We start from the raw sequence: 12,907 nt of genomic DNA on the forward strand, positions 1-12,907 counted from the left end.
GTATCTTCTTGAATTCTCTTGTTAGATTTATGTATCACCCTTCACTTGAACAGTCCTCACCCTTTTATTTGAGATATAGACCAGTACTCGCTGACTCTTTTCTGCAGCAATTAATGACATTACAATGATCTATGTAACTGGGCCATCAAGTCATAGAATCATTGAGATGTACAACATGGAAACAGACCTTCCCTCATTTCATTGGGTTTGTGAAAAATTATAAAATTGTTTGATTTTAATATAAGCTACTTAAGCTTTGCCTTGTTGTGGGTTGTACTGTACCTCAAAAGATAACCAACTGATAGAAGTTTAAGACGACTACTTGATGTTGTTCGTGCATGTCAGAAGTGACTTCAATCCTGAATATATTGCTAACTCAAGAACTTATTGTATGATTAATGAGTGATATCTCACCTGCAAATACCTGCCATTGGTTGACAATACACTCATTTTCAAAATGAGCTACCTTTCCAGAACAGTTTAAAAATAATTTGGACAATTGGGTAATTTCAGTCCGTCAAACAGATCTTCTCCTCAAACTTTCAGTTTTTTTTTAATAGCTAACAAGTTAAAGTATTCCAGGGAAAAGGTCAACAGCATTTTTCTTCATGCTGCTGACATTTGAGGTTGCTAGCAGCAAGTCTCCTGGACATTTATCTTTAATTTGTGAAGACTGCAGGAAAATATTCATTTGGAAGAATTGATGCTGGAAATGAGAAATTGATGGAAACATTCAGCAGGTCTGGCAGGATCTGTGGATGACAAGTAGAGTTAATGTTTTGGGTCCTGTGACCCTCCTTCAGAAAGTGTTCGATAGTTGGCAACCCGACTCCTGAATTGCATTGAATGATGCTGTTTCTGCTTTTTAATTAAAAGGCTATAAGCTTTAGTTTAACAAGTAAGTAATGTAAGTTCAAGCTCATTCACCTCGTGTTATGGCCATAATGATTTCAGTATGTAAATACTTGCAAGGCAGCTATACAAAATGATCTCCATGCTTTATATAGTGTCATCAAAGTGTTGATTTGACTTGAGAATTTGTTCTCAATATAAGCAAACATTGCTCACCTCTCATTATGAATCACTTGGGTGTGCTTAACTTTTTTTGTTATGTGAAATTGCAATGGATAAAAATATTAATGTACCCAAGTTTGCTGTTGCCTATTTAGATTTTAATCTCTATCTACCAAAGACCCTTTCTGTCAGTACTTTCAGACTGTGCAAATTGGAGGCTCATTAGGTATTTAATTTTTATTATATCTCCACTTGCTTTCTCTTTGTTGCTCTTAAGAACTGAGAATTGATTATCAACTCCGTTCAGGTTTACAGATTAGGCCAGGAGAAGAATGACCATTTGAATGAAATAATTCTTAGTCCTCTGACTCCAATTTTCCGTTGCCCTTCCCCTACATTGGCTATAGTAGTGTAATGGTGATACTGCTGAACTAATAATATATTTTATCTAAAATACAGTGTCCCTGTCTTAAATTGTGCAATCATAATGGTTTGGGAATTTGAGTTCATTTTTTAAATGTCAAAGTAACCATGAATTCATTTTTTTGAATGTCGCCCATGGTGTTAGGCAGTGAAATAGTGCTAATTGTTACGTAAATATGCACGTAAATGTGAATCTTTCTTACCCTGCCTGACCATGTTGTGATATCAGTCTCTCACCCAATTTAGTTGGCTCTTAACTGAAGAGATCTACCAAGCTATTATTTCATCAAACCATTCCTAGATGAAAATATGAGGCAAGTCAAGATGGGCAATAAATGCTGACTTTATCAATAGTGATCGAATTCCCAAGAATCAGTATTTCTAAGAAAATGTTTCATTAAGTATTTTCATTTGTGGAAACAAAGTAGAGATCATATCTAAAATGAGCCATGTCTTTGTGCATCAGTTACTCCCTATAGCTTGGGTATTACAATATATTTTTTGTTTCCTCTATGTGCAAAGCTAATCTTGATTGGATCGAAGTATTGGAGTAGATTGCAATGCATTGAAAGCTGGAGACTTTAATTTGCAAAATAACATTTGATTGTGTATATGTATTCTGAAATATAGTTATCTTTTTTACAGGTGCTATTCAAGCATTGGCAAAGTTCAGGATGCCTTCTTATCATACAGGCATTCCATTGATAAATCAGAAGCGAGTGCTGATACATGGTGTTCAATAGGGTAAGAAATTGCAGATACTTAAAATTAATTGGCAAGAGATTAAATGGGTGCTCGGGAAACATCAGTTTATGACCTTATCTGCACCTATTCAACCCTGATTGCCACTTTGTTTACTGTTTTAGGGTGTTGTATCAGCAACAGAACCAGCCAATGGATGCTTTACAAGCCTATATCTGTGCTGTTCAGCTAGACCATGGACATGCTGCAGCCTGGATGGACCTGGGAACACTCTATGAATCCTGCAATCAACCTCAGGATGCAATTAAATGTTACATAAATGCAACCAGGAGCAAAAATTGTAGTAATAGTTCTGCACTCACAGCAAGGATAAAGTACTTGCAGGTACAGTGGTTTGGGGTGTGCTATCTAAATATAGTATTCATTTTAAAAATTCAGTGGGTCATTTCTAACCAGTATTAAGGATTTACATCTTTCGAGTAGACGACAGTTAAATGGTTTGTTATTAACTAAATATATTGCACATAATTAAAGATATTTTTAAAGCTACAGCATGGTTTACATCAGTTACAGACAGAATTCCAAGGAATATAATTTGAATGGGCAATTTAAGCATTGTAAGTAAATTATAACAGATGACCTCAACTGCCATTTTTAAATAAAAAAAACCTTAAATTTAAATCAAATTAGCTTTATGCAGTACTGCATAGCAGGTTATATGAATTACATTGTTAAAATCATATTCAACCTCAGATGAAGGTCTGAAGAAAGCAGTCAGCTGCTTTCCATTGCTTCAGCTGTTTTTTTTTTGAAGGGAAAATTACTGAAAGTGTTGTTTAACATTTTTGCCAAAATTACCTGCTATATGGTATCTTAAGTGCAAAGCTCTTGTGGTTTTCTTTAAGTCCTACCTGCCTACACAGTGTTTCTACATAAGCCATTATGCAAGTGACATTGAACACTTCTGTTAAAGCTGCAGTATCTTTCTTTTTGACTTCATAATTTGAGGACATTTTCAGATCCATTTGATATAACATCTTCAAATGGCCTACAAAGTAAAGTGTATTTGGTATTACTTAAGAAGTTATAGAGTCACAGGTGTATAGCACGGAACCAGACCCCTCAGTCCAACTTGTCCATGCCAACCAGATATCCTAAATTAATCTAATCTCATTTGCTAGCACTTGGCCCATATCCCTCTTAAACCCTTCCTGTTCATATACCCATCAAGATACCTTTTAAATGTTGTGATTGTACCAGCCTCCACCACTTCCAATGGCAGTTCATTCCATACAGGCACCACCCTATGTGTGAAAAAGTTGCCCCTTTGGTCCCTTTTATATCTTTCCCCTCTCATCCTAAAGCTGTGCCCTCTAGCTCTGGACTCCTCCACCCCAGGGAAAAGACTTTGTCTATTTATCCTATCCATGCCCCTTATGATTTTATAAATCTCAACAAGATTACCCCTCAGTCTCTGACACTCCATGGAAAACAGCCCCAGCCTTTTCCCATAGCTCAAATCCTCCAATCTTGGCAACATCCTTATAAATCTTTTCTGAACCCTTTCAAGTTTCACAACATCCATCCTATAGCAGGGAGACCAGAATTGCTTGCAGTATTCCAAAAGTGACCTAGCCAATGTCCTGTACATCCGCAACATGACCTCCCAACTCCTATATCTAATGCTCTGACCAATAAAGGAAAGCATACCAGTCGCTGCCTTCACTGTCCTACCTACCTATGACTCCACTTTCAAAGAGTTATGAACCTGCACTCCAAGATCTGTTTGTTCAGCAACATTCCCCAGGACCTTACCATTAAGTGTGTAAGTGCTGCCCTGATTTGTCGTTCCAAAATTGTGTTCTTTTCTGAGATAACTGGTTACAACTGGAATGTTAGTTGGAGCTATCTGCTGAATAGAACAGTTCACTAACCAATATCAGAAATTTGTTGGTTATAAGATGAGGATGAGATTGCTTGGATACAATGACTTCTGAAAACATATTTTAAATCTCACTGATTGAGCTAACTGAGTAGTTTAGCAATTCTTCTGGATGGTTGCTGGCAGTTGCAGAACCAGTTGCATACCCCTACATCAGTCCGCTCCTTCACGAGCAAGGGAGCAGAGATTGAGAATAGAAACAATAAAATTATTTTTACAATTTGCACTCTTGTTAATTGGGTTTCAGTTATTGCTACTATTCAAACTTCACATGCTGCCACTGATCGAGTCAGCTGCTCAACCTTCTCACTTGGCACAGTGTGACGCCGGAAGAAATACCAGCTAGAAAACCAAAATAATTGCAGATCCTGGAAGTCAGAAACTAAAACAAAAATTGCTGGAAAATCTTAAGTCTGGTAACATCTGAGGAGAGAAATCAGAGTTAATGTTTTGGGTCAGAACTGATTAAGTTCTGATGACTGGTCACTGGACCCAAATCCCAATCCCCCGGCACCCCCACCACAAATCTTGCTAGTAAGGTACTGTTGTTCCTTCTGAACTGAGCTAACTCCATACAGAACAAACTTAGGATATTCTATCCTGCATGCCATAGTAAAGCACCAAACAATACTTTTACCCATTAAATCACATTGCACTTAATAGTGATCTGCTTTTCATAAATGTATCTCATAATGTAGTTGACACTAAATGATTTTAAATTGTGTCATTACAACTTGTTTTTTTTCTGAGTAATAGGTGTACCTTAACTCTCTTTAAAAACACAACTGCTAAATATTGTTTATTTTGATTGCGTCAAAGAATAATGGAAAATTTGCAACATACTGAAAAGCCATTTGACTCACTGTTCGGCAAAATTAATACTTCTATCCTGTTTCTTCCCTGTAACCTTTATCTTTCTCTGCTTCAAATGTTTTGCTTCCAGTTTTTTTTAAAAAAGTGAACATTTTGTTTTAACGATGTTCGTGAATCCTATTCTGTGTGGTTGTGTATAAATTACTTTTTCCCTAACCCACTCATTCTGTAGCAATTTTAACTTGGAAAGTTTCTTTTGTTATCGTCTGAAAGTTTTCTCTTTTCTCTCCCTCTCCCGTTAAAAATTGTGTCTAGAGTTTTATAACCAGCTTTTTGTCCTTGTATTTTCTACTATTTATAATGTATAAACAAAGGCTACTTTCTCCTGTTAGGTTTAAGCATTTTGATACAAGATATTACTGTTGAGACTGTAAAATATATTAAATGTAAATGTCCAAGAAATGCACCTAGTCATAGGCCAGAAGCTCTTTGGAAAAACAAACACTTGCACTTGTTAGTAATTTAATTTTGGCCCTTATTGAAATCATTTTTTTTGACTCTCCACTTTCTTGTACTGTTTTGAATCTATATCCCATGATGATACTTTTGTTTTTCAGTTTCTCTTCACTTTTTTCCTCTGCACACTCGCTCAAACTCCTTGAATCTATTCGGTGTTCTTTAGTCTGAGTAGTACAATTTGGATCACTTACTTGACTGCAGTTCAGCTATTGTGATTTCAGCTCTAATGCGTGAGTAGGATGTGAGAAACATATAATTGGGATTTCTACTCTTGTCAGTGCTTGCTTCACTCCATTTTTTTGGTTACATGGAAATGCATTAGGATTTGTTTAGCATTTTAAGTATTAAAAATATGAAGTGTTTTAAAAATATGAAATCTACTTAAGTCAACTAAAAGGAAACTGCAGCTTTGAAAGACTTTTAATTGTACATGTAGTTTAATATTAAATTCAAGTAGAATTGAACAGGAGGATATGACAAAGATACTAATGACACTGTCCATCCCTGGAGGATTTATTCACTATAATGTACCTTTACTACTAGGAGAAAATTGTTGCATTTTAAATTCTAAATCATATTTGTATAAAATATATTGTATAATAGTTAACATTAGTTTTGTTTTGATTTTAACTGATTTATTTTCACTGCACACAATGGAAAATAACAAATTAAACATGAGAAATCTGCTCAGACTTCACACAAATGTGTTCTATCACAAGTTTAACTGCAATTTTAGTATGATCATAAAGCCACAAATGTTACATGATTGTTGAGCAATTAGGTGGTTTGTATGACTGATCAGTTAGCTTTCATTTACATAATCGCATCACATACTTTTTACAGGCCCAGTTGTGCAACCTTCCACAAGGTAGCCTACAAAGTAAAACCAAAATGCTTCCCAGTATTGAGGAGGCATGGAGCCTACCAATCCCAGCAGAACTTACCTCCAGGCAGGGTGCCATGAATTCAGCTCAGCAGGTGAAAATTATTTGTACCTCAATTGTACTTAAGCATTTTAGCTTTATAGTTTTAAAGGTACTTTTTTAGTGGCTAATACATTTACACACATGCACACCAAATAATAACTACGCAAAACTCATCACTGGTAGGATTTGAAGAAATATGTTCATGGAATTACAACTATTTGGGGCATTGAGATTATCTACCAAAATATTTTAAAAGATCCTAGAGCTGTTGAGATCAAAACTGGTGATTTCTCAAGCTGTTGCAAAGTAAATGTTGAACCATCCAATTTTATGCAATACCTGTACTTTGCACTATTTGTACATAAAGCTGTGTTGATAGTTAACTACTACAACGATTGCCCAGGTCTGCGCTGACTTTTTTTTTTCCTTGGTACTCAACTCTGACAAAAATGAAAATAAATTTTAGTCAAAATAACACTTAATCATTGTTCAGCTGGTGAAAAATATATCCTATGATTACTGCTGCACAAATGCACGCCAATGGGGAATCAAAAGCAGTAAGGAAAAAAATTGAAAGTACATGGGTGTGTTTCCTAAAAATTTTATTCCAATGCTCTTCTTTTGTATGTAGGCTTGTAAACTTCACCATCACAGTAATGAACCATTAGTAGGCCTCAGTCAGCAGCCACAGCAGTCCTTACCACTACACATGGTTCCTTCTAACCAAGTAGATGATCTATCCAGTTCTGCTAAAAGGAAAAGGATGTCCAGTCCTACTAAGGTAGTAATTCGACTTGGTTCTGTTTTAGTCCTTTAAGGACAGCAAGATAATCTTAGCATTCAAATGAAAGGGGAACTAGAAGAAAATTTGATCTTTTGAAATAAATGCTTTTGAATAAGTAAATGTTGAGAGATTTAAAACAGCCAATATTACATGTATTGAATGTAAAATGTACTCTGAATGTGAAATATGTACCTTTTTGTGGATGTTTTTAAGAATAGTTCAGTATGCTACGTGTATTGTGAAAACTTTTTTTTAACAAGAATTGGCAAAATGGTCTCTATGATGAAAGGATCTTGCACCTCTGTTTAAAACAATTAAAAATAATTTGAAAAACTTACGACCTGTTGATATAAAGCACATTTTTTCCTAATGGTAGAGAAAGCAAAGAAAGATGTGGCTTAGGGCTACAGAAGGTAAGGACCTTGGAATCTTTGCTTAGTGGGTGTGGGAAGGGAAGAATGTGTCAGAGATCGCTGAATAGAAAGATTCCTTTATTATGACAGAGCCCATAAGCACCCCAATCACTTATTTTTTGGGTGGTGGAGAGGCAGTGGATTTAAAGGATTGCTTGTAGTGAAGGGATTGTTGGGGTTATTTTGCATTGCAGGGTGTTGCTGGCATAATGAGCAGAGAAGGATATGGCCCAACTGGTATTTGACGTGGCCTAGTCAAGTCTAGACTAAACCAGTTATGTATCAGATGATTGAATTTGCAACCTTTTGGATTTGAACAAGTGAAAACAAAGTGTACCAAGAGGATGAACTAGGGAGGGAGAAAATAAGGGCTTAAATAGTGACAGGGGCAACAAAATGGTGCTGAGGATGTGATTGAGAAAATACATAGCGGCAAATTTTAACAAGTAGAAAGCCAAAAGTAGGAGTGGTATTTGGAAGTGAGATAAGTCTTCTGATGAATTGTTATAAAATAGTGTGTCTTGTTTGTTGGTAAATCTATGTAGACAATATATCCAATAATTTATGCAATCTGGCCTTCAAAGTTTGTTCAGGGTTTCCAATATATCTCCTCTTCAGCATAAAATTTTAGACTTGTTGAAAACTCCCTTATTTAGTCCAGTTGTTTTCCGTACTTAGCTTTTATAAGTGCTGTGTTCAGTGATTGGTGCAGAATTGTAACTGCAATTAAATTGGAAATCAGAAGTATTCAATGATTTTTCTATTTTCAGCTAAATGCTCCAGATGTCTGGTCAGGTGGTCACACACCACACCATCCAGTGCAACAACAGGTTCCATCATGGTACCTGACGTCTCAAAAATTACAGGTAAGTGGCTTTATTATAATATTTTAATTGTATAGTGATTTTTAAATGTTTCCATGTTTCCATAAATTTATCAAATAGCATGTACACCAGTGCAGAGACTGATCCTACCATGAACACTCCGCTCCAGATCATCTTATAGACTTAGCTCAGGCACGTTCAGAAAAGCTGATTTCAGAAGTAACTTGGTATCAAAGTAATATTTGACTAAGTTTTTAACTATGCTTTCACAGATGCTCTGGGTTTCACCTGTAAGTCCATTCCCAATTGTCATTGAACCAACTTTTTGAGTTCATCCAAGTGGTTTACAAGTTAATCTCAGAGGCCAGATGAGTCGCAACCTTACTGCGAGTCGAGTCACATTTAGGCAATATTATCTTTACTCAGTGATATTAGTGAGCCAGATGGATGTTTATCCTAATCAAGTAGCTTCAACAATGTAAACCCTAAATAAGAATTCTCACTACTTAATTGCTTACCTAACTTTGTATCATCTTGATGAACACATTACACTTGGTCTCTTTATTTAAGTCACAAATACAGAATCTAAATAACTGAGGTCCCAGTACTGATCCTTGCAGTATTCCAGCAATGACATCTTTGACCTGATAATGGTCCTCCTATTCCTCCCTGTTTTCTGAAGTATAACAGACTTCTCCCCACTCCACCCCTCTATGCCAAGTGTAAAAACCTTTCGTTTAACAGTTTATCAAAAGTCTTTTGAAAATTCAAGGATACTGTATCTATTGCTGGCTCAAGTACCTGTTCTCCATCTCAATGCATTTTATGAACAGGAACTTTTTTGCTTATTTGACTTATCTAACATGTAGAAATGAAATCTGTAATCCTCTTATTTCTTGATTAATTCTCAAGTCTAACCATAACATGCTGTTGGAAACTTGCGAATCACTCCCACCAGCATTTCTTGTCACAGCTTGCGTGATTCTACTTCCTGCTATTCTGAATCTGGATATTTTTATTTTCTCATCTGACCTTGAAGTATGTTTTGTTATTGGGGGTCTGTCTGCCATTTTGTATAAAGTTTAAAACTTCAGGTGACCTGGAATATTTAGCTCTCAGTGTTGGTCTCTATATTGTCATTATTTTTAGTAATGGCAGTTCATCCCACTTCTATTCACTTGGACCATTTCTCTTTAGTTTGAAGACCTATCTACAATCTAGTTGTAAAATTGTTCCCTGTCCAATTGCAGCGCAACCCATTGAGACCAAGCACCACCTTTCCCCTGTGCTGCTGCCGTGAATGGAAGCTTGTGTATCCCACGCATTCTTTAAACCATACGATTAGTCTTTGACATGTTTGACCCTAAGCCAGTTTGTTTGTGGCACAGGTGGTGAGTTAGATTTGAAAACACAAGGCTTTAGTCAGACTAGGTTTGGAATATTATAATCAGTTTTGGGCCCTGAATCTAAAGAAGGATGTGCTGGCATTGGAGGGGGCTCAGAGGAGGTTAATGAGAATAATCCTAGGGATAAAGAGCTTGTCATGTGGAGCAGTTGAGGACTCTGGATCTGGCATCTCAAAGGATGAGGGCAGATCTGATTGATTCTTTCAGAATACTGAGAGGCCTGAATCGAGTGGTATGAAGGTGCTGCTGTTGGACTGGGGTAGACATTGTCAGAAGTCGCATGACATCAGGTTACAGTCCAACAGGTTTATATGAAATTACAAGCTTTCAGAATGCTACTCCTTCGTCAGACCAAAAGGCTTTTCCCAGAAAGGCAGAGGAAGACCAGTGGAGCTTTTCACTCAGCAGACTTCACCCTAACTGAATGTCAAACATTATCCAAAGCAAAAGCTAGCTCTTAACAACCAAAAACCCAGGCATGTGATTTCCAGTAAATTAGTCCAAGCACTTAGCTTAAGCGATCAGACTTTCAAGAAATGTCTTTCAAAATAATGTTCCAATGTGTCCTTTCAGTGGGTCCAGGTATAACCTCAGACTTTTGAAATGAACTCACTATCCGGTATCCTTTAAACCTTAAACCTAAAACAAAAATAAGGAAGTTTCTTCACAACAGTATCAATAAATAAATATCAGTAGTTTACTTAGTCAACATAAAACAGAATCATGTTTAAATCTCGGTCTTCCAGTGTTTCTAAGCACTATAAATTTTCCAGTTTTTGGAACAGTTGCGTGCAAATAGAAAGAACCTGAATCAGCTTCAGCTTCAAATGCTGGAACAGCTTGAGGGACAGTTTGCCTTGATGCGACAGCACCAGCAGCAGGTAAGAGCATATACTACTCTTTGGGAAAGGGATTTACATGATCTTGTACATAAAACTGTTTTATTAATGCTGGTCAAAAAATGCTTAAATGCTGATCTAGTCAGAAGACCATTTGGGTCTCCAAAGTAGGTTTATTATTCTAATGTTAACCTTTGACAAAATTTAAATGAGAGCATCAAGCTTGCTTACTTCCTATTACTTTCATTCTTTGTCATGGTTTTGTGTTTTAACTTTCTTAAAACACCTATTGTGAACGCAAGATAGCAACTTTATGGCTGCTGTTAGTGCCATGTGCTAGTTAGAATAGAAATAACAGGATCTGTCAGATGAGTATGTGCTGAGGTGGTGGTAGGAAAGGGACAGTTTCAGATTTCTGGGTGGTGAGACCAATACAAGCTGGTGGAGGTTGCAGCTGGGCAGGACTGGAACTAACTGGAGTATTTTGAATAAAAGGGCAGGGGGTTATGAAATTGTATAGGGAGACAGAACAGAGGGAATCCAGGGCAAAAGCAAAAGAGAAAATGTGAAACAAGAAAAATGAAAGGAAGAGATTTTGAGAGCAAGAATCAAGCATTGATTGTAAAATAACAGGGCTAAGAATGTGAAAAAGACTCACCTTAAAGGCCTTGGGTCTTGATGTGTGGTGCATTCACAATAAAGTGGATAAATTAGTTGTGTGCAAATGCATTATAAACTGGAATGATATAGTTGGAATTACAGCGACATGGTTGCATAGTGACCAGGGATGGAAACTGAATATTCCTGGACATTCAGTTTTAGGAAGGACAGACAAAGGGCAATGAGGTCAGGAAGCATTGCTGGTTAAAGAGAAAATTAATGTAATAGTGAGAAGAATATTAGCTTCACTGAAACAGATTCTGTATGGGTACAGGCATAGGCTGTTAATTTTTCAAAGCTGCCATGGTTATGTCAAAAATTGGTATTAATAAGAAATGGCCAAAAGTATATTAACTGTTCCCTCTTCTGCTTTTTCACCAGTCTTTTCAGCTTCTAGGTTTTTATTTTGTTAGCTGAATAATTGTTTTTGATATAGGTTAGAAATTCCTCCCATTTTGCCGAAAAAATATGGTTACATTACACAATGGATGTGCTTTAACTAAAAGAATATTGCCAACAGTTCTTGAGAACACGTGCTGAACTAATTTGTGCAGTTCGAGAGACTTAATCCATAGTGCCTAATACAACTTATGACTGTTTAGTTTTTCAAAAAGTGCTTTTAATATTCTTAATGTCAATGGTTCATGTGTATTTCTTTTCAAAAAATGAGTTTGCTTCCTTCCCATCTTCATTTTTCAGTCCCTAAAAATAATTATCTGTTATTAAGAAATTAAGCTGCATTTTGGATTTTTTGGGTTTGTCACTTCTGGTAACCTTAGAAATTGAGTTTGAAGTTACTTATAGCTAAATATTGCATTGTATTTATGCAAAATATTCTTGTGCAGTGAAGATAACTGTAAAATCTGAAGTTGAAATTATTAACTTTGCTTTTTTTTTTTGCTTTATTCAGATGAGACAGGCAACAGTTGCACAGGTACGGCCTACAGGAATTCCTAATGGGCCAACGCTTGGATCATCACTGCCTACAAACTCTATTTCTGGTCAGCAGCCTCATGTCACTCTAACCAGAGTGCCTGATCGTGGTGTTCAGTCTGGAATCCGTCCTGTTCCTTCTGGACAGCTAATGGCTAATGGACCTTTTCCTGCTGAACCATCTCGAGGTCCAGTAACATGCAGCACTATGGGAATGCTGGGTAATACAGACACTATCTCTATAGGCAATAATCATGTAACAGGAAATGGAAGCAATGGAAATGTGCCTTACCTGCAGCAAAACGCACTAACTCTACCTCATAACCGCACAAACCTGACCAGCAGCGCAGAGGAGCCGTGGAAAAACCAACTTGTTAACTCCACTCAGGCAAGTAATTGCAGAAGCAGTTTTAAAATTGAATCTTACTTTGTTTAGTTACATATTTGAGGTAATCTCACTCTCAAAGGCTTGTAACTCAGTTTAATGGTGGTCTAGTTTTGTAAACACTTGACAAAGTTATCAAATTTTTTACAGCTCAAACTAGTTGGATAGATGAAGGGGAGCAGACAAAGGATGCCATGCCAAATGTTTATTATGCTGTGCCTGAATAGTTACTCTGTTCGTGGAGTTCATGGTAGTATACAAGCATGAATAGAGCATAATTTAGCAGACTGAATTTAGTCTATGTTCTTTCGTATCTAGAAGAAT

General features: G+C 36.6%; 1 protein-coding gene across 5 annotated transcripts in view; it reads left to right on the forward strand.

Annotated features, from left to right (window-relative positions):
* kdm6a (lysine (K)-specific demethylase 6A) overlaps window positions 1–12,907 on the forward strand; it is a 232,939-nt gene that overhangs the window by 154,410 nt on the left and 65,622 nt on the right. For 4 of the 5 annotated variants that reach the window (XR_011962542.1, XR_011962543.1, XM_072585169.1 and 1 more), the window contains exons 11-17: window positions 2,083–2,181; window positions 2,304–2,523; window positions 6,257–6,391; window positions 6,971–7,120; window positions 8,307–8,402; window positions 10,540–10,647; window positions 12,176–12,586. Coding sequence is in view for 3 of the 5 variants with exons in the window: in XM_072585169.1 (XP_072441270.1) it covers window positions 2,083–2,181; window positions 2,304–2,523; window positions 6,257–6,391; window positions 6,971–7,120; window positions 8,307–8,402; window positions 10,540–10,647; window positions 12,176–12,586 (1,219 nt within the window). In the remaining 2 variants the exon portion in view is untranslated. The remainder of the gene's footprint in view (window positions 1–2,082; window positions 2,182–2,303; window positions 2,524–6,256; window positions 6,392–6,970; window positions 7,121–8,306; window positions 8,403–10,539; window positions 10,648–12,175; window positions 12,587–12,907) is intronic. The other variant, XM_072585170.1, reaches the window with a different exon arrangement.

The sequence above is a fragment of the Chiloscyllium punctatum genome, chromosome 15, assembly GCF_047496795.1.
Source record: "Chiloscyllium punctatum isolate Juve2018m chromosome 15, sChiPun1.3, whole genome shotgun sequence".
Taxonomy (NCBI): Eukaryota; Metazoa; Chordata; class Chondrichthyes; order Orectolobiformes; family Hemiscylliidae; genus Chiloscyllium; species Chiloscyllium punctatum.